Genomic DNA, 21,369 nt, shown 5'->3' with positions numbered 1-21,369 from the left:
TGTGTGAAGAGACACTTCCTGGAAACTTCTTGTTGCGCAAAGAGCGGTGAATAACAACAAGAGGAGGAAAGAGGAAGAATCATTTTGAAGCAGAGATCACTGGGGACAGACGAGAGCAGGAGAACGAGAAAAAGAAAAAGAAAGGTAACGGCAAACATTTACTGGAATTTAAAGAAAAGATTTTAATGGGAAACTTACATGTTTTTTTCCGAACTAATGGCGTACGTCTAAGAAAGTTCACTCCACCTTGATGCATTTAATACAGAAAGTCTGAGGTTTCAGAAATTGTAAAGATTATTTGTGAGCAGTTTCGCTGTTACATCAACTTCTATCACAAAGTGCATTAAAGCAAAACTTTTCAAGGGACTCGCAACCCACAGGAGAATTTAACCACATTTTTGAATTTGACTTTAAGGTTGAACATGCACCATCCTGTATTTAAATCTGTGATGCCAAACGTGGAGCGCTTTCTGGTCCAGTTTCATTAGCTGAATCTTATTCACGTTTCACATGTTTGTGCCTCTCAAAGGAGAATATCTTTCTGAGGATGGGTGGAGACTGATCGTCTCAATCATCGAATGAGGATGTTTGCTCTCATTTGGGCTACTCTGCTTTTCTCTGTAAGAGGCAGTGATGCAAACACAGGTATGCATTTTATCTTCTTTTGAAGCCGTACTTAAAGATGTAAACCAAATAGATATTAATAATTTGCCATGATGAATGTCCTTATAATGTACTTTTCCCAACATGCTTCCATATTAGATGTATAGTTATCTTACCCTGAATTAACCCGCTCATTATTTGCATAGTAATAAGTAGCATTATTCAGCCATATATTGACGTATTTGGAAACTCTGGGATGAATAGTTATCTTAATTACTCTTGTTTACTGATAGTATTACAGATAAAGAAATGTGGTGATTGCATCACTGTCTTTGTGTTCTCTGCTCATTTTTTCTGTCCCTATTTGCATCACCAGGTGCACCTGTGGAAAATTGTCAAACAAAGGACTTTTGTATCACTCTGAGGGAAGGAGAAATAACAGCAGAGGCTGGACTCTGTGTTGTGATACCGTGTTCCTTCAGAACTGCTTCCAGCTTTACAGCCCAAAATATTGTTTGGTTCAAATGTGAAAATTCCAACATGTGTGAAGTTTCAGAAGCGATATTCAACACTACCAAACCCAACAAAGTTCTGTCTGGGTTCAAAGGTAGAGTGTCACTGTTGGAGCCTGATGTGAGTCAGAAGAACTGCAGCATCATCATCAACGACCTCACTGTGTCAGACTCTGGATCGTATCAGTTCAGAGTTGAGGAGTTCAAGTCTGATGGGAAGACAAGTGGATTTACGTTCATTCAAAAAGCAAAGGTCTCTGTTAAAGGTATGAAAACAAACACAGTACATACATACAAGATGCTTTGCACCAACATATTTGTATTTAAAGTCATGAATGACTTATATTGACTTCTGTTGGAAACAAGTAACTCCAGCGGTATCTGATATAACTTCCACTCATGAACTGCTCTCCCTTTAGATCTGACCCAGAAGCCCACAGTGACGATTCCTCCTCTGACAGAGGGACAGCGGACCACACTGAGCTGCACTGCTCCTGGTCTCTGCTCTGGATCTGCTCCTGAGATCACCTGGACTTTTAGAGGACCGGGAGAGAACATCACCAATGTCAAGACTGATACTCTGACTGCTGTAGCAAAGAGAGACAGCTTAACTTTGACCTTTACACCCTCTGCCAAGCACCATGGCACCAAATTCACCTGTAAGGTCAGCTTCCTGAACACAATCACTACAGAGGAGACAGTGACTCTGAATGTGACCTGTGAGTATAGAGCATACTGTTCATTATTCTCTAACGTTATTTTTACTTAAGAATCTGCTACAGAATGCTTTATTAACTCAACTAATATTGTAAAACAGAGACGATAGTATAGCTCGTCCTTAAATATTTAACCTAAAGGGAACAGCTTATCTCGAGTGTTTTTCATGCTTCCTGTTAAATATCTTGTCTCGATGGAGGTCCAAAGCCCCAACTGGTTTTACACTGTCAAATTCTAATTTGATTCTTAAACTTTTGTCTCAAAGATGTGCGGAAACCTGTCATCACTGGAAAGACTATCGTTAAAGAGGGTGATGCTCTAAATCTGAACTGCAGTGTTGACAGTTTCCCTCCCTCTGTTATCACATGGACTAAACTTGGCTCAAACAAGACTCTGGAAAGTAACACTGGAACGGCTACACTCCTCGTCCGTAACATGACAGCAGAAAACTCTGGAAAATACATCTGCACAGCAACACGCCCGAAATATACTACACATGCTGAAGTAAAGCTGGGACGTAAGTCGTCTCCTTTGTACAAAACATATGTTCATATCAGCTTCCTGTTTGTTAAGACTCTTCTTTTGCATTGCAGTTCCTCTGAGGATCTTAAACAGCTCTGCATGCAAGGTTCAGTCAGAGGTCCTGACCTGTGTGTGTATCAGTGAGGGGCTTCCTTTACCCACCATTGAATGGCTGCTGTTGAAGAACCACACTGAGTACTCTGTCACTAACAGCGTGTCAAAGAACACAGTCAACACCAGCATAACTGTACCTGTAAAAGATCGCAACTACACCACCGTTGTGTGTGTCAGCAGAAATGACTTTGGAGACGTAAAGAACCTCATTATAACCATCGCTCATGAGTCTAAACAGGAGGGTAAGTGCTAACAACTATATAACCCACTGTAAATCAATACTTAATGACATTTTCAATACTTATTTAAAGTTTGTTTTTATTAGTAGCACCAGTGATTACAGTTTGATATCTTTTTAAAATGCGTTTCAGTTACAGATCCCTTCAAGAAGATGTCAATAAGTATTGAACTGCCTCAGGTCATCATTGCATTTTTGATTGGCACGCTTCTTTCGGCAACCGTCTGCTGTCTGACCAGAACATGCCACAGGTACACCTCCAAGTTGGTAGAATTTCCCTCTTTTGAACATCCATGCATTGCTTTTTTTTTTTCTTCCTTGTTTTGCTATTTGCACATTGTTGTTTTTTCATTTGGATGAGTCATAAAAGATTTTACAGCAACCCATGAATACTTAACGTTAATGTCAGATTCCAAGATATAACGTTATCATATTTAATGTGTTCTTCCATGATCATTAGGTTGTTGTAAGACATCGGGCCTCATGCAAGAAGCGATATAAGAACACATTTTCTCTCATTTTTGATCTTATCTAGTATTTTGTTCGAACCCATTGGTTTCTGGGATTCACAACTGTTTTCTTATTTTTGCTCTCATCTTAGCTAAGAGAAAATTTAACACTTGGTGGAGAACACTCTTACCAAGATAAGGAAAAAAATCTCTGGTTTTCACAGTCCACAAATGTTCGTCCAATGCACGGAAATATAAGTTTTAAAACTAAGAAACATATAAAATGCGTCATATAATCAAATTTAGATCATTCTTTATTTTTAGGGGAATTATAATGATTGGATTATTTAATTTTTGGGCTAAAGAGATACTATTAGTCAATTGATCCCAATTAAGACTATAAAAACTCTTGGATGCTTGTGTGCTTTCTGCTTCTGAATGGCTAACATAGCCTACTGATGTTAAATGCTTTGGCCATCCAGGCCTTACGCAGAGGGCGCACTTGTAGAGATCACACAGATCTAACATGAGACGGATGAGCGGCTGCTGAGCCGTTTCAGATTCCAACTTCATATCAAACCACTTTTTTTTGGCATTCACAGCATCACAGATCTTTTGCCATTGCTGCATGTTTGATGTACCTGTAACGCAGTTCTCAGTTTCTTTCTATGTGGCGGCACCTAATGGTGACACAAGGGAACTGCAGTGCACGCGTCCCAATTTTGCCAGACGTTCACGGTTGGCTCCCTTTGTCATGGTGCTAACTCTTGAGTTGCCATAGGTTCAATCACTATTGTGTTACCTAATGAAGCAATAGATGGTGACCTAACAGACATTCATTTAATGAAAATCTTCATGAATTTATCTTTAAGTTGATTTAAAAGTACTTTGATTTCGCAGCTGCTGTAGTTCTTCTTCTTACTATCTTTTTTCGATGGCATTTCTTCTTCCCCTTGTGCCCGATTTGCACACGGCACAACATGCACCTGCCCTTATATGGTGTTTAAAGGGCGTTACCTATGCTAATAACAAAAGGTGCCCCTCCAGTTTGAGATCAAGTAAGATTCATCATTCAGCTCTCCTGGGTGAGAGCAGATTGGGATGGTTGTGAATGTTTGGTGCATCCGGCGTTGACTTTGAAAATTAACAGAAAATTTAAGAGGCTGTTGCTGCATGAGGCCCATTGTTTGACTTTGCCCATCAGACTGGACATTATTTTTCTTGTTGTAATGTCTTTATTGGGTAACACAATGCAGATTTAACAAATCAATCTGAAATTGCAAATGCATTATAACACAGACCCTTGACCAAACCAAATATCGACAGAGCAATATCTCGTCGTCATATATGGCACTCTAAACAGAGTTCCCCACGATTTTACTCGCCACATCACTGCTTCACGACTCCTCGCGGTGGCATAAATTAAGGTAACGTGAATGGAAATTAATTGGCCATATAAGAAGTCTGTTTTGTTGGTGTAAGTTCACAGGATATCGGCAAGGCATGTTTATTTCTAAAGCAACATTCGTACATAAAGCATGTGCTTTACACAGTTAAAAACAGAGCATTAAAAACATCAAAAGAAAAGCAAAATATATTTAACTTATAATTTTCTCATGGCTCCCAGACTCTTTATTTCTCAACACTTATAACGCTGTTAAGTATTACCCAGTGCTCGCACAACAGTGTTAGAAATTTCAAAGTGAGTTCCCTGAACTTAAATTATTCATTCTAATAACTCGTCAGTTATACTTTTCCTTACTTTTTAGTCTTACGAGAATTCTTCTTCTCTTGGGTCCCAGAGCCTGGAGTCCCAGACTCCCACTGCTGCAATATTCAATCTTCTATTGTATTCTAAAGATAGGAAATAGATAACAATGTAAGATCAATTCAAATAATTATAAAGGTAATAGATTAAAATATAAGATCAGTTAAAATAAGTCATTAATATCATTAAAATAGCAGATTGCTGCTGTAAAGTGACACTACTTAGCCACTCTGCCATCTGAGTGATATGTCTAATATTGAATAATTAAATATAGATAAATCGCAGACTTGTCAGCAGTGACGAAATATTTAAAAATGACAAGAAAATGGTTATAACTCATAATAATATGAATAAATATAATGATGTAAAGTTAATAAATTGTGGGCTTTAAAATTACACGTGGTCTTTGTTAAAAACCTGTTTTAATGGTTTCCTTACTTTAGAAGTTATTGCTTGTTAATTGTCATGAGTAAGCAGTTGTTTTCTTGTATTTAATTTTCTTCCCCAGGAAAAAGCACCAGAGGTCTGGGAATACGGTGATCGAGAGTCTGGACATGGTGAGTACTCAAACCCTTTCACTGGGATTTATATCAACATAGATTATTTTTTTGTTAGTTACATTTTAAAAAACAGTTCTGCTAAAATGAGTCTGATGGTGAGACATAAACTACTCCACACACCATAGACATGAACACAGTTTGTCTAACATTTCACTACAGCATGGAAATCAACCTGCGTCAACACTGTCAGAGTTCTCTTATCGTTGCACTGTAACGCAGCTGAAAGTAAAGAGTCATTTGTAATTTGACGAGGCTGTGCTAATGACCACGCTGCTCCAAGTCTTTTGTAAGCTAATTTTCAGAACTCAAGGAATTTTGTAGAAATCATTTGCAGCTGGAACATCGAAAAATATCTTTGGAAGGACTTTGCATTTTGTAACCACTGAATGTTAATAATAGATGATATAACAGTTAAGTCATTGATACAGAGATTTCATGCATAGTGTCCAAACTGTTTATAGGTTTGTGTCGGCTTATAAATGACACACAGTTCTGCATTGTGTCTGACAGATGGATGCCGGTAAGGCATTGGAAAAGGCTGAACCCCATGACCAAGAGGGAGCTGAAGGAGGAGCTGAAGCTACTGGTGAATCAGCCCCTAACGGTGATGTGGAATACTCTGACATCCACTTCGACTTGTTGAAAAGAAACAATCCAAGGGAGGACATTCGGGAGACCACAGAGACAGAGTATTCTGAAATTAAGAAAAATAAAACTGAGGATAGTCAAGACAACGACGGAAAGGACGGTGGAATGTTGGAGGGGATGGTGGAAGAGGAGAGAAAAGGGTGTGTCCCTGATCAGGAGGAGGGGGAGGATATGGCGTTGTATTCAAATTTGAAGGATTTAATGGGGAAGATTTGAGTGTGTAGCTTCCTGAAGTCACTTAAGATACATTGATTTCTTTTTTTTATTGGTCAGAGACGATTAGACGTAGACAGATGTGACTGTACGGTTTGTTTTAAGAAGATGTGTGCGTTTTTGTCCATGCAAAAAAACGTATGTAGATTTTCTTATACAGTAAGAAAGACAGTGAGAAAAGCATGTAAGTACTTGGGATGCACCGATCAATCAGACGCGGATCAAAATCGGCCAATATGGGCTCTAATTAGGTGATCACCTTTCAAAGTCCCGATCACTCTAACTGATTGCATAACGTAAAACGTATGTGGCACATTCATGCACCACACCAAGCAGATGAACGTTATTTTCCGCATTGACAGTGAAGGCAAATAAAACACTCAGTTAATCTCCCTCATGGAATCAGGGGAGATGATTGTCATTTGGTTTTGCGTCTTTGCCTCGGACAGAGAACGTCCCATGTTCTGAGGCTGAACCCGCCCTCTGCTGGAGTTACCAACACCACTTCAGCCAAAGTTTAGAAGTCAGGTAACATTGATCCCAGGGAAGTGATCAGAAGTTAGCAAGATTCACTCGACGGATGCAAGCAGCATGCGCTTCTCCTGCTCCACTGGTGCAGCGTCACCGCTCTGTGCAGAGAATGGGTTCATTTGTTCTTAAAACTCGAAAACTTCTCCGCTCTCACATTTTTATGTGTTTGGGTTTTATTATCAATTTATATTTTTTTGCAATAGTTATCCTTAGCATTGTTAGGCTAAGTGTTTCAGAGCTGTCTCTTGTGGACACGGTTGATACAGAGAGCCCCATTAACTTGTTGTTTAATATGATTGCAGAGCCTGCAGGTTTCAGCTTAAATATTTGTTCATTTGCAAAATAGGTCTACATATGTGCAGCACACTTAATTGTTCTGAACAGTGCAGTTATCAATTGCAATGGCTGATAGACACTTAGGTCATAATGTTTTCATTTCTCTCTCTGTGTTGTGATTTTTATCATCTTAGAAAGGTTGGAAAAATGCGTTTAAGTCGGTGATCGTCAGATCTCACTATTAAACAATCTGTAATCGTTATCGACCCTAAAAATCCTGATCGGTGCATCACTTAAAGTACGACTTAAAGCGTTTAGCAGTATTTGACATAATGTCTGCCATATAGGTACTTTGGTGTGAACGAGCTTTGGTGTCTAATTTATTTACATGATATCAGGTAGAATTAACATTTTTATGTCGCAGTTAAGCTTTGCATATTCACCTTAACACAATAGATTTAACCCTAACCCTGAAGATGTAGTTTTTATGGAGAGCTCTTGACACTGATTGGTTTATTTGTTTGATTTGTTGTCCTTTGTAAATCGTTTTTATAATGGCTTTTTGTAGAGTTGTGTATAGCGCTTTCGGTGTATAAAATTGCTCTATGAATAAAATATTGTGTCACATCTTTGAAAGCATTGAAGTGGGCCTTATAAATGTTTCATAAAGAATGTCCTCGCTCAAATGTTTGTCTTCTTTTACATCTTATTTTCCAACAAGGTGCACTTCTGCTTAAAGGCTTTATCTGAAGCCACTGTGTGGGTCTGAGGCTTCAACATCCAGCCTTGCCTGTATATGTTGAGTCAAGTGCTGACATCAGGCCTGTACGCTCGTGGTTACAACATAGGAAGTTGTGTACACGATATTCTTTCCGTTGTAGCACTTAAGTCGTGACAACAACACTGCTAGGCAACAGAGATATGGCTACCAAAAGACTCACATACATCATGTAATATCATGCAGGAGTGCAAAGGCAGAAGGAAACATGAAAAAGATGTGGCCATTGGAAAATATCATCATATTCAAAAAGTACGACCAAAAACACAAAACAAAAAAGAAAAAATATTTACATCCATCAAAAACGTCGGGGAATCGGAGTTAATTGCCAAGTAGGTTTACACATACAAGGAATTTGCTTTGGTGTTTGGTGCAGAACAATTATCACAGAACAGGAATAAAAATAAATAAAAGGCTTGAATAGAATAAGATAAAAAAATAAGCAATAAGAATAAAAATATAAAAAGCAATAAAAAATATTACAAGCGTGCATAACATTCATAAAAAAACAATTATAACTGAGCTTTCAAAAGGTTTACACTTATGGGTGATTGGGTATATATGTACCTCATTGCTGGCAACATTATGAAAGGGTTAATGATAGGCAGCGTGCAATATAAATGCACTCCATGAAGTGGAGCACCTCTACCCTAAGTGCCACAGTGCCCCCATGTGACAAGTTCGACTCTGCCTTCTCACTGCTGTTCAGCTTTGCACAGAAACCTTAACGCCTCGTGCACATGTTGTACTCTTGTTTTATCAGATCTTTTCTTACATTCTCTTCGCAGCTTTTACGGGTCACTTCATTTAAAATGTATCACAAAAATATATGTAGATCCGCACACCAGGAAGCTCCCATAAAGGGTTTTATTCAGCACAAAGTCACGGTTCGAGCCAACATGCTCTTCCTCAGACTTGTCCCTTTACGGCAGCGTCCTGGTGTGCGGATCTGTATATATTTTTGTGATACGTGAGCTGTACGTGTTCCCTGCTATCTCCGTCCCTTTTCCCTTTCTGTTGTGTTGTCCCAGCTGTGCCTTCCTAGGTGATTGCACAACGAGGTTCACCTGGTCTTCGGTGCTTAAAAACCCCAGACATGGCATCTGAAGACAGAGCGGCTTCTGGAGTAGGGACTGCTGTGACTCTGCTGCTGTCCCGACTGCCGTAAGCCTTTTGAATAGCTCAAGATGATATTTATAACATTTATTTATTGGTTTCTATTGCCCTATTAACAAATGTAGTTTTGTAGTTTTCCGATCCATGTGTTTTTCTTAGTTATTTCTGCTGTATGTGGGATGGTTTGTGGTACCGCTGGCAGTAAAACAAATGGCCCATTGAGGATATTAAAGATATCTTTGAACCTTGAACACCACTTTGGTCTGGAAATGTGCGTTATCTTTCTGTGAGAAAATACAGAGAATGAGACAAAACCACAAATAAAAAAAAAAACCTCCCGGCCCGTACTTGTTGTGGTTTGTACTAGGGACAGACCTATTATCGGCGCCGACGGCCGATAAGAGATCAATTTAAAACTGGGTTATTTTGGCTCTGATGTAGCCGCGCCTCTCTGTCTGCAGTCACTACTCTGTCTCCAGCATTGTCCCACCCACAGCACTGATTGGTTACACGCAGAGTCATGGCACGGGTAACAGCCAATCAGCAGTGAAAGCTGTGCGTGCAGAGTGCTCACACACACGGCGGAGAGGAGAAAAAGTTCATTTCTTTACAAATTGTATTGAACTTTGTTGTATTTACTTTATAAAACTTCAGGAAGTTATTTATTTATTTATTTAAATTTTCAGTGAACTTTATAAGACATGCTGCTGACCCTGGGAACTCCCTGCACTTTTTGTTTGTTTGTTTAATAAACATATGCTTAAAGGCATTTAAACAAAGTTAAGTGTTGGAGTTTGTATTATTCAAAATTTTGACGCCAATATTTTCACTTTTACTGCAAATGAATATCGGCTCCAAATATCAGTTATCGGCCTCCTTGACTACTAATAATCGGTGTCGGTATAGGCCCTGAAAAAACCATATCGGTCTATCTCTAGTTTGCACGTGCACCAAATGATCGGCAGAACGGGAGTCGAACCTGCGACCGGTGCGTTTCGTTGCAATCTTGTTATGACACCAAAGTGTCACGCTGTTATTTATTTTTTGATTTGCTGAATGTATCTTTTAACATTTAATTATGCAAAGATAATGGACATGCTTAAAAGTGTTTTCCTTTCCTGCTCTGAAAGTGCATGTATACAACTGGTAATAGATTACTTCCCTCTTTAAAAGTGAAACAAGTACTGACCTGCCTCTCAGCACTTTGAGTGAGCAGGGAGTTTCTTGTGCATAAAAGACTTTGTGATTTTGTATAAACTATTAGCTTTCATTGACAAAGCCTTCTCAACCTCTATGACCCGGCATCGTGTGTCCAACATGTTGACATATAGGCGGTGACTTTGATATAATTGCACTTAATAAGCTGAAGATGCCAAAATACTAATCCAGGAGTGTAACAGGAAGGTATCTGACACTAAGGGTGAATTGATACCAAGGAACAAAGAACGGGGAACATTGGTTGAATGATGTGTTCCTCAAGATGTTTTGTAACTGCCAAACTTCCCCTTTCTAAATGATTTGTATCCGTTCACTGTCATGGTGAAAGTTCAAACATCAATATCAAACATTGTCAATAATTAGTTCATTATGAAGGTATAATTTTAAAAGATATATGATTCATAACACAAAGCTTATTAGAGATTATAAATGTCGGAATTGTGGTAGTTTTACAAGAGGAAGAAAACTTGGGTGTTGTTGGTTAGAGAAGGAAGAAGTAGAGAAGTGATGAGAGGAAGAGACGCTTTAGAGCCGCGTCACACTGCTGAGAGGCGAGAGCGGAGGAAAACGGACAGGCAAGTGATATACAACATTTGTCTTATTTTGAAAAAACATCTTTTTGAATTTTAAATTTTAAATGGTTGACGTGATTGATTCCTACTTCACTAATGCAGAAAGTTTCCTGGTATTGCTTGTGCTGACACGGACAGGTGGACTGTGCTACGGCAATGGTGCCTGTCGGGGAGGGTGTTGGTCAGAGTCAAGAATCAATGATGATTTATGGGACCCGTGTAGAGCTGGAGATGTGCCCTGGAGATAAATGGTTCTCAGTAGCATTGTTAAGCTGCACACTACGTGAAGTGGTGGAACAATTTAAATGTTGCAGCTTTGGAATAACCAAAAGTGCAACATCCTGTTTTAAGGTCTGTGATGTGAACAGAGAAACTGCCCTTGGTGAACTCAGTGTCATGCATTATTATTGTGCTTGTAGTGTGAAGGTTGTCCTGTGGAGCACAATCATCAAATAAGGATTGTTGTTTGTTTAATTTCTTTTTCAAGTGTTTCATTTTTCCACCTTTAATTTACCAGCTAACTTGCACCAATACTCAGAGCGTGCATTACAACCTTTCTAAATGTAAACCCTTAAAGTGACCCGATCATTTTATGAAAGAAAAGTCTTGAAATGGTCCCTGAATAATGGCAAAAAACAGATCATTACTGAGACCTCTTTTGAGTTGGGCCTCTGGGGGAAGTTGTAGTCAAATGATTTGACATGGAAAATAAGTGAACATGCAACATCCTGTATAAATGTCTCTACTGTTAGCTGTGGGGCTGTTTCTCGTCCAGTTTAATCAACCAAACTTCCTGTCTGTTCTAAAGTGCTTCTGAAGGACAACGTTTTTGGTGACTGCCTTCCTCAATCATCGAAATACCATGTTTGTTCTCTTCTGGATGACTCTGCTCTTTGCTGTAAGAAGAAACCATGCCACCACAGGTAAAGTGTGCAATTTCTTTGCGATCTTAATCTTATACAGTAGGACAGCTGAAGATAGACAGGAAGTGTGGGGAGGAGAGAGTGGGGGATGACATGCACCGAATGATCGGCAGAACGGGAGTCGAACCTGTGATCAGTGCATTTCGTTGCAATCTTGTTATGACACCAAAGAGTCACGCTGTTATTTATTTCTTAATTTACTGAATGTATGTAATGAAAAGATAATGGACACGCTTTAAAATGTTTTCCTTTTGCTCAGAAAGTGCACGACTTAAAACACTTAAATGTAAAATTTAATTGATTTTGCATGAATAAATAATGTTCATCTGAAATAGTGTAATGAAATGTTATTTTTCATGAATCAGACAGGAACCTGACAGCATGACTGGTTAAAACCAGCCTCATGCATCAGGAAATAGCTGCAAATAGCACAAATTTGTACAACAATATTTCAGTTATGTTTCTACCTTTGAGTACAACTAGTCATTCTTTGTCAGTATTAAATGTCTTGATGTTTTACCAATATCAATACATCTTCTAGTTTTGATTTTCCCCTTTCCTCTGTTTTTATTAACAGCTGAATTTCCAATTGAAGTCAAAGCAGTAACAGCAGAAGCTGGACTCTGTGCCGTGATACCCTGTTATTTTAATTCTACTCATGGCTTCACTTTGAAAAGTGCAGCTTGGTCCAAATGTAAGCAGACCTGTGCTGATTCTCACATCATCCTCCGCTGGAACAACACCAGCCCAAAGAATCAATCTGGGTTAAGGGGACGAGTGTCTCTGTTGGAGCCAGATCTGGGTCTAAATAACTGCAGCATCATCATTAATAACCTCACCAAGTCAGACTCTGGATGGTATCAGTTCAAAGTCTTGGATTCAAAGAAAGAGTTCATATCTCACACAGCAACTGTCACTGTTCAAGGTATGAAGAACTGCTGGTAAATATTAATATTAATCAATAATGTTTGGCTTCTATTGGCCTCAGTTTGCAACAAGTGGAAACTGTAACAAGACCTACAGGTAGTACAGCAAAGCTTTAATGTCCCAGAGGGGTACTAAGTCCAACCCAAATACATAAAATGCATCGTACACCAACACGGCACAAAATCCATATCTTCTAAACTATCATGAATAAAAGAGGCAACAAAAAGGGGCAATCAAGGTCATATTTTGTCTTAAGAGTAGATGGAACAAAAGACAATCTATAAGTATTGGTGCTACATTTTGGACATTTCCGTGCACACTGTGTAAATCTACGTTTACACGTGCCGGCGTGACATGAGGAATAAATAAAAAATAAGACTTTTAAGAGACACAGCAGAGAAATGTTAAATCAGACAGGAAAGAGGGGCGAGTGATCTCCCGTATCCACGTGATCGTTGTCGTGGATACAGAGAGAGTCGGTGGTGCTTAATGTGGCCCAGGACACATGTGCGTACTCACTGCCAGACGTATGTGGATAAATGCGTCCCAGACCACCTCCATATGTAGCCTGAGTGATCGGATGTGAGTGCGTCCTCAATCCGTCCTGGGAGCGTTCACGCCTGTTGTTGAGGCTGTCCACTTGTGATCTGATCACGAAAACCTCAATACAAGGCGGCTGTGGCTCAGTGGTAGATTCGGTCGTCTTTCAAACGGAAGGTCAGAAGTTCGATCCCCAGCTCCCTCAGGCTACATGTCGAGGTGTCCTTTGACACTGAACCCCAAATTGCTCCTGGTGGCACAGCCATAGTGGTCGCAAAGACTAGAAAAGCACTTAACATAACTTAACAAAAGCACACATAAGTACAACTCATTTACCATTTACAATACCAGGTGTGTTAAGGGCCACAGAGACTAGACTCTGGCCCAGGTAGAAGCATCTGGAGCTGAACAAGCAAAGGATGTTAAGGGTCCCAAAGAATAGTCCATGCTTTGGAGGTAACTGTTTAATTCAGGTGCTTAAGAACATTATGGAAAACAGGCCCCATTTTACCACCGTCATGCCTTCTACATGTTGCCCTTTAGATTTGTTGAACAGAGTAGATTAATACATACTTGAAGTCATTAATAACCTACATGTTAACGCAACTAATTTTACTTAAAGTTATCTTAAAACTGATTTTCTATCTTCTGTGTATCTGCTCCCACGTCACTGTAGATCTGACTCAGAGGCCCACAGTGAAGGTTCCTCCTCTGACAGAGGGACAGCAGACCACACTGAGCTGCACTGCTCCTGGTCTCTGCCCTGGATCCGCTCCTGAGATCACCTGGACTTTTAGAGGACCGGGAGAGAAAGACTCAAACATCGCACAAAACGTCACCGCCCAGAAGGGACAAAGCTCAACTTTGACCTTTAAACCTTTGGGCAATCACCACGGCACGAAGGTCACCTGTAAGGTCAGCTTCGCAAACGGCGTGACAACGGCGGAAACTGTGATTCTGAATGTGACCTGTGAGTAAACTATATTGTAATCTCTCACACTTTTTGGGGCAGTATTTCCTCTTGGACTTGGCGTACGTTATAACTTTCCACAATTAGATCAGTTTTTCTTACATTATCTGAGGCGTTTTATACTTCCTGTTTTATATCCTGTATCTGTTTGGAAGCATAAAGCCCAAATACAAGTCATGGATTGTCACAACTTGCATTCACTGACAGTCCATATCCATGTGCTCTGACATATGGTCTTTATTATATTATCTCAGATGATTATCTTATTATGTTGACTTAAGAATCCACAACAAAATCTTGCACAATGAAACTAGAACGAACAGAATGACGAGGAAAAGGCTCCTCTTGTCATCCTCGATAAGAACATTCTGGAAAATACTTATGTCTCAGTTATTTTGGTGTTATTTTAAATGCTTCGGCCTCGACCAAATTTATATAGCTTAAAAGAAAAAAGGGTGTCGGACTTCATCCTAGACCCTTTTCGAACAGAGCTCACTTACAAATAACTCTACAGAAAGTACGCTGTTATTTGCTTGGTTTGCCTATATATATTTAATGTTATTTTTAAACATGTTGGAAATAAATAAATGAAGTTAAATGATAACATGTTTAAAGCTGTGAATTACAGACACTCTGTCACACCACTTTGGTATCTCCAGATGCACAAGATGTCCTTTTAAGTCTCATACTGATGCACAGCCTCAGACTGTGAGTGTCATGTAGACTATGCCTTATTCAGAGATAATGTTGGACTGTCTCATTACATTACAAAAAGCATTGTGTGATCTATTCTAATATCCATCCAAATTGTTGTCTCAAAGATGTCAAGGAGCCTAAAATCACTGGGAGGAGGACCGTAAAGACGGGTGATGCTCTGAATCTGACCTGCAGTGTCGACAGTTTCCCTCCGTCTGTTGTCACATGGACAAAATTCGGCTCTAACAAAAACCTGAACAATGGAGCTTCGGACAAACTTGTCATCTCCAACATGAAATCAGAAGATTCTGGATGGTACATCTGTACAGCAACACATCGCAGCAACACCCTGGAGAAAGAAGTGAACATAACAGTGAAATGTAAGTATGACTAATTACTGGTTCAAAATGTTTGTCTAAATGGTGTAAATCTGTCTCAAATAGCTAGAATGAGATCTGTGAAGCAGGCTGATACTCTGAATCTGACCTGCAAGGTTGAAATTAATTTTCATATCCCGCTATCAGCCGTGTCTGCAGTGTCTCCAAAGATCCTCAACAGCTCTGGGTGCACAAATCAGGTGGATGTTCTGACCTGTACGTGTATCAGTCAAGGGTCTCCCTTCCCCACCATCAAATGGCCGCTGTTGGAGGACCACTCAGACTTCTCCATCTTCTCCAGCTCCACCAAGTCCAACGCCACAGTCAACAGCACCTTCGTCCTACCTGTGAAAGACCAGAATTACGCAGTTGTCGAGTGTGTCAGTAGCAATAACAATGGAACTGTAAAAAAACCTCTCTCTATTACCAAAGTAGAACAACAAAAAGAAGGTAAGTGTTCGTCTTTTAAATGTTCTTTTCTCTGATATACTTTATATTCAGAGAGATCGTAAAGGTATAATAAGGAGGATTTTTCCTTCCATTTTGTCAACAACACATTCAAACTGGGCCCCTCCTCCTGGGCTCACTCTCTCGAGAACACAGCCACCCCGCCGAGCTAACACCGACATCATCACGGTTACCTTTGAGCTAGCATGCTAACCACTGGTTAGCTATTCTTACCCGATTTGAGGCACCTACCTGTCCAACAGAAAGAAGGCCAACTCTGCATCGCTCTTTCGCCATGCTCGCCGGTCTAAATGGGGCCCAGCTGCTAATTTGAACCACTCCCACACTCAGGGAACCACAACAGCGCCCCTCCTGAAAACGTCCTGTGCAAAGCAAAACAACAGAATAGATGCAGAGGGAAGGGTCTCACAAGGGTCTGCACACACACTCACCAACACACATGTATAGAGGCCCATAAGTGATGATTTGTATTATATTTGTAAAAGTTTTATTTTTCTAGGAAAGTCCTACTTATTATACCTTTTACTCAAAGTGCACAGGAGACCCATGAAAGTAAATGTGATGTCAGACAGTTTTTAACAAATGTTTGCTCTTGATTTCAGATCTAAAGATGAAATTGTTTAGAATGGTTGCACGGCTGGAAATCATCATTGCGTTTTTGATTGGCGCTCTGCTTTCTGCAATCATCTGCTGTTTGGCGAGAACATGTCACAGGTACACGATGGAGTTCTTTTTTCAGTTTTTATTTTACTATTTTGCAGAGATTTAGTTTATCTGAAGCCCAGGCTTTGTTCATGTGTGATGTTTCATCATTTATCAAAGTTGCAAAGAGGAAAAGATTTGTGTATAATTCTTTGGAAAAAATGTGTTTGAATTGCAGCTAATGGGCTTAAGTATGCTAAACGTCTGGATTTGTCCTTGAAAGTCTATTCAAATGTGACTTTGAATGTTAGGATGTTAATATTTGTACATTTTGAAACACCTCAGGAAAAAACGGAGGACCAGTGGAGATCTGGCTGAGACTCTGGAGCTGGTGACAAGTCCAGGGGATATCTGGGTAATCATATTTACACAGCTGATCATATTAAACACAAGTTACAACACTACTGTAGGATTTTCACTTTTGTGACACCTAGTGGTAAACAGCAGGGGAGTTTTGAGTTCAATCAATGCCTCTATTCTTTTGATTGCTGACAATTGTTGTTGTAGCAGCTGATGAAAGAATGAATCTCAGCCTTTATGTGTTTTTACCTTACAGATGGATGCTGGTCAGGACAACAAACAGGAGGCAGCTGAAGGAGAAGATGTTTTGGCAGCAGGGAAATCAGACGGGGATTATTCCAACCTTGATTTCTCCCGGATTAAAAGAAAGAGTCCTGCAGAAGCAGGCACCGCTCAAGAGACCACCGAGACCGAGTACGCTGAAATTAAAAAGAACAACCTAGAGGCGGGACAAGACGTAGAAGGCCAAGATGAAGAGGAGATGATAGGGGAGATGATAGGGGAGATGATAGGGGAGGATGAGGAGGCGAAGGAGTGTGGGACAGATGACAAGGAAGGTGAGGATGTGGCGCTGTATTCAAACGTGGAGGATATTATGGGTCAGGAAGAAGAACCTCTGTAAATTGTTCTGATGTGATGGATTCTTGCTTTCATCTGTAACAATCCTGTGATTTTCTAAAAGGAGACTCATGTAAGCCTCAAATGACAGAGCCGTCATAATTTAGTCAGAGACGAGGGGAATCAGCTCGGTAGTGGCACTTAACACTTCACAGTAGTTAAGCAAAGGTTTTATAAGTACAGGAAATATTTTTGTAATGTGAGAGAACTTCTGAAGCTCACTTTTTAAACTCTGTACTTTGTACTTCACATTTCTAACATGACTTTGTGCAGCTGGCTCACCACACCCAGGTGTTATAGTTGTAATTTTAGGTATACTCTCAATAATCTGAATTTTGAATTCAAGTCAGATAACTCTGTTCTTAGACGGAGCTCACACACAGTATAACGCTGTGAAGTGAATTTTCAACTCTTTTTCCTGCAGTGAGACAGGAAATCGTCGAGCCCAAAATAACATCTGAGACAACAACCAAGTTTCACATGTTTTGCATACTGACTTCCTTTAAAAGATGAAAATAAGACCCTGCAGCTTGTCTCTGAGGGTTCTCACGTACAGTATGCATCCCCCCTCAGCTACATGAATATGACTTTGTTCCTCTTTATTGGTAATTACCCGGGAAACTGAGAATTCTTATAAAAACTTTCATAGTAAATGAAAAGAAAATGAAAGTCATACTGGAGATTGGACTTTTTTGTATGACAACACAAACAAGTTTTTATCTTTATAGTCTTTCTACACTTCAGTCGGGGTTTGAGTTTAATTGATGTATTTGTTTTGGGTGTTACAGGAAGGCGTCGAACGTGTAGCACAAAAGGGTTTGAGGTTAACACAGCATTGTATAGGTACCATTCAGCAGACCCTGAGTTAAACAATGTGGACACTTAGGAGAAAGAGTTTATATTGTTGAAAGTTGTATATTTTGTAAGTGGCTTCATGGCTATGCTGCCGGGCTTTGGCCATCCTTTCTTGTATTAATTATGCTTGTGTTGTATTGTTGTGATTAGCACTGTAATAATGAAAATATTGTACACTGTTTTAAAAATAAACATGCATGTAACTTTTTTTTTTGTATGGATGTTTATTTAGTCTTGTAAATATTTGTGCCTCCTCGTGGGCTCGTGCATGAACACAACCAGTACACGATATGCATGTATGTGCTGAAAGTGAATCTGGATTAAGGCTAAGCTAACAGGATTAGGATGTTCCACTGGTGGGACGGACACTGTAAATAGATCAGGCTGACGCCGGCGGTGCTTCGGAGCTGTGGAAGGAATCGACATTTGAAAACTGAGAAGAAACATTTCAGCCAAACTGCTGCTTTTTCTCCACATCTGTAGGTGAGTGTGCGCGCTGTTGTGTTCATTTATATTATTATTCGGTTGTTTGATTGATTCGATTGTTAATCGATTAAAATATTTAATCGTGATTAATTGCATGGTTGTCCATTGTTAGGGGCGGCTGTGGCTCAGTGGTAGAGTCGGTTGTCTTTCGATCGGAAGGTCGGAGGTTCGATCCCCAGCTCCCTCAGGCTACATGTCGAAGTGTCCTTGGGCAAGACACTGAACCCCAAATTGCTCCCGGTGGCATAGCCAACGGGTATGAATGTGATAACTGATTGACAGTTGGGCACTTTACGTAGCAGCCTCTGCCATCAGTGTGTGAATGGGTGAATGTGACATGTAGTATAAAAGCAGCTTTGAGTGAGTAAGTACAGCCCATTTACCATGTACCATTGTTTACTCACGATTAATCGCACATTTTTTACCTGTTGTAAACGCCTTAAAGAGATATTTTTAAGTTTTTAACACTCTTATCAACATGTTAATGGACAAATATGCTTCCTTTATGCAAATGTATGTTTATTATTATTGCAATATTCCTAAAACAATGACAAACACTGTCCAGAATATTCTACAGAGTAACCTCAAAGGTACTGCATGCTCAAAAAATATGCTGAAAGCATCACATGGCAAACTGAAGCCCAACAAGCAACAACAGACGAGCATATTGACCTGAATGTAACATAGTAAGTAATAAGTCATTGAGTCTGCAGCAGGAGATAAAATAACATCATTTTAAGTTTAATCACTTAAAGACATGTTTCACAACCCGGGGCTCTCTGCATCAGCTGTGTGCTTGGCCAGCAAGTGGTATTAAAGACTCAACGTACTCCGGTGGTAACTCCGTTCACTTTGACAGTACATACAGATAACTTTAGTCTTGTCCAGAGAACCATCTAGCCGGGCTTTGTGCCTGAACCTGCCATTTAAAAGACCCTTTTCTTTATCCATTTCTTCTCACGGAGGTTTGTTTAGTTTGCTACACTACCGCTGCATCGCTTCCTGATTTCACAAACTACAGGGCGTTGTTAACGCGTTAACTTTGACAGCCCCAATAGGATTACATTTGAGGATTTTTGTTAGGGACTTATGGGATTTATTTCTACTAAGTGACCATGTAAACCTTTATTTCAGATGTAAACATGACGTGCGTTAGTGCTGAATGAGCAGGTTGCCTCTGACATGAGAAATATGCCAACACTTTTTTCATGTTTTTTCTAGGAGGGTGTTAACTGGTCACTAACGCACATCTTTCCTTTCGTATGTTATTTGTCGCACTTACTGGTGTTCAATGATACTCTATATTTAAGGGGCTTACATGATGATGTTTTTATCTCTTAACAGAAATGGCTGATGTTTTCAGAGGCCTGAACCTCCTTGAGACCCTCAAAGAGTCCATCGAGAACAATAAGTTATCAGATGTCAAGGACGCGGTGGAGGATCTCCTTATCAGCAGGATCAACTTAGCTGTGTTGGGGGACCGAGAGGATGGAAAAACCACCTTCATAAACTCTCTCAGTGGCCTCTCTCCTGGGGACGATGGAGCAGCTCTGTCTCCATCAACTGTTTCCCCTGAGGAAGTGGCAGGCTACCCTAACCCTAAACACCCTGATTTTCGCCTCTGGGATCTGCCACCTGTCCCTTCTACCTCTCCATTTGAGCCGGAGGGATACATGGAAAGAGTTAAGTTCCTCCGCTACAATGCCGTCTTCATGACATTCACAAAGACGCCCCAACCCAACACTGTGAAGGTGTTCCTGGAGGCGCGCTCACAGCAGCGTCAGACTGTGTATTTTGTTCTCTTAGCTTCAGAGAAAGACACAGAAAAAAGCCTAGAGGAAAAGAGAAAAGCCAGTGTGGAAGTGCTGACATCAAAGGGTGTGGCTCAGCCTAAAGTCTACCTGGTGAAACCCTCCACCCTGGAGAAGTTTGACTTCCCTGGACTGTTGGAGGAGATGGGAAGAGACCTCCCAGAGATCCGAGCCCACGCCCTTCTCTTGGCTCTCCCGACGCTTACCTCCACCCTGGTCACTCAAAAGAAGGAGGCGTTCAAAGCACTTGTATGGGCAGCTGCCTCACTATCTGGTGGGGTGTCCGCTATTCCTGTTCCCTTTGTGGCCTCCATGGTGGACTCAAGTGTAGCAATGCGGATTCTAACAAAAGCACAATTATCCCTGTGCTTGGACAGTGAATCAGTTGAAAGGCTGGCACGACAGCGAGGTATCGAACCCATGCGACTTAAGGGGCTGAGGACTTGTGAACTGTCAGTGGAGGTGACCAAAGGCGAAGTGAAAAGGCGCCTGGCAGCAGCAGAAAAGGACTTGGCCACAGTTTCTTCCAAGTTCGTGGAGATGGCAATGCCTCGACACGCCCGTTCGGCCAGCCGCTCCTTCACCGCCATGCTGCAAGCTTTGAACGGCGCTGTTGATGAAATGGCGGCTGATGCTGAAAAGATAGTGGCTGCTGCTGTTGGGGAGGGTGTTTAGTGAACTGGTTTCCTGTTTAGGTGGGGTTCACCTTTACTTTTATGTTTTGGGAGAAGAGAAGTGTACTATTCATACAATGCTTAATAAATCTTTTCATACATTTTCACTCTTTAAATGAGTCTAGCTGTCAATTCAGTGTGAGCATACATTCTACAAATAGATGTCAAGTACTGTAAGCTGCTCTGT

General features: G+C 40.4%; 3 protein-coding genes across 5 annotated transcripts; all 3 read left to right on the top strand.

Moving 5' to 3' along the window:
* Positions 1-59: 59 nt before the first annotated feature.
* LOC138583554 (sialic acid-binding Ig-like lectin 5) lies at positions 60-7,797 on the top strand. Of its 3 annotated transcripts, none has more exons than XM_069655414.1 (9): positions 60-144; positions 530-645; positions 1,211-1,381; positions 1,535-1,834; positions 2,098-2,349; positions 2,426-2,710; positions 2,840-2,957; positions 5,432-5,480; positions 5,994-7,797. In XM_069655414.1, the coding sequence occupies exons 2-9, from the start codon at positions 579-581 to the stop codon at positions 6,345-6,347; spliced, it is 1,596 nt and encodes a 531-aa protein (XP_069511515.1). In that variant the 5' UTR covers positions 60-144; positions 530-578; the 3' UTR covers positions 6,348-7,797. The 3 variants fall into 3 exon arrangements, with proteins under 3 accessions (XP_069511515.1, XP_069511514.1, XP_069511513.1); XM_069655413.1 differs by having other exon boundaries at positions 980-1,381; positions 2,846-2,957; XM_069655412.1 differs by having other exon boundaries at positions 980-1,381.
* Positions 7,798-10,782: 2,985 nt separating this feature from the next.
* Positions 10,783-18,403, top strand: LOC138583555 (sialic acid-binding Ig-like lectin 5). The gene is made up of 9 exons (XM_069655415.1): positions 10,783-10,838; positions 11,644-11,758; positions 12,336-12,683; positions 13,902-14,195; positions 15,017-15,271; positions 15,416-15,718; positions 16,339-16,450; positions 16,724-16,793; positions 16,995-18,403. The coding sequence occupies exons 2-9, from the start codon at positions 11,698-11,700 to the stop codon at positions 17,358-17,360; spliced, it is 1,809 nt and encodes a 602-aa protein (XP_069511516.1). The 5' UTR covers positions 10,783-10,838; positions 11,644-11,697; the 3' UTR covers positions 17,361-18,403.
* Positions 18,404-20,043: 1,640 nt separating this feature from the next.
* irgq2 (immunity-related GTPase family, q2) lies at positions 20,044-21,183 on the top strand. The gene has a single exon (XM_069656393.1). The coding sequence runs from the start codon at positions 20,044-20,046 to the stop codon at positions 21,181-21,183; it is 1,140 nt and encodes a 379-aa protein (XP_069512494.1).
* Positions 21,184-21,369: the final 186 nt, after the last annotated feature.

This window comes from Semicossyphus pulcher, unplaced genomic scaffold, assembly GCF_022749685.1.
Source record: "Semicossyphus pulcher isolate SPU_LCO1_2020_fin unplaced genomic scaffold, fSemPul1.0.p SCAF_9, whole genome shotgun sequence".
Classification (NCBI taxonomy): Eukaryota; Metazoa; Chordata; class Actinopteri; order Labriformes; family Labridae; genus Semicossyphus; species Semicossyphus pulcher.
Note: the sequence above shows the minus strand (reverse complement) of the source record. Positions and strands in the feature narration are given on the sequence as shown.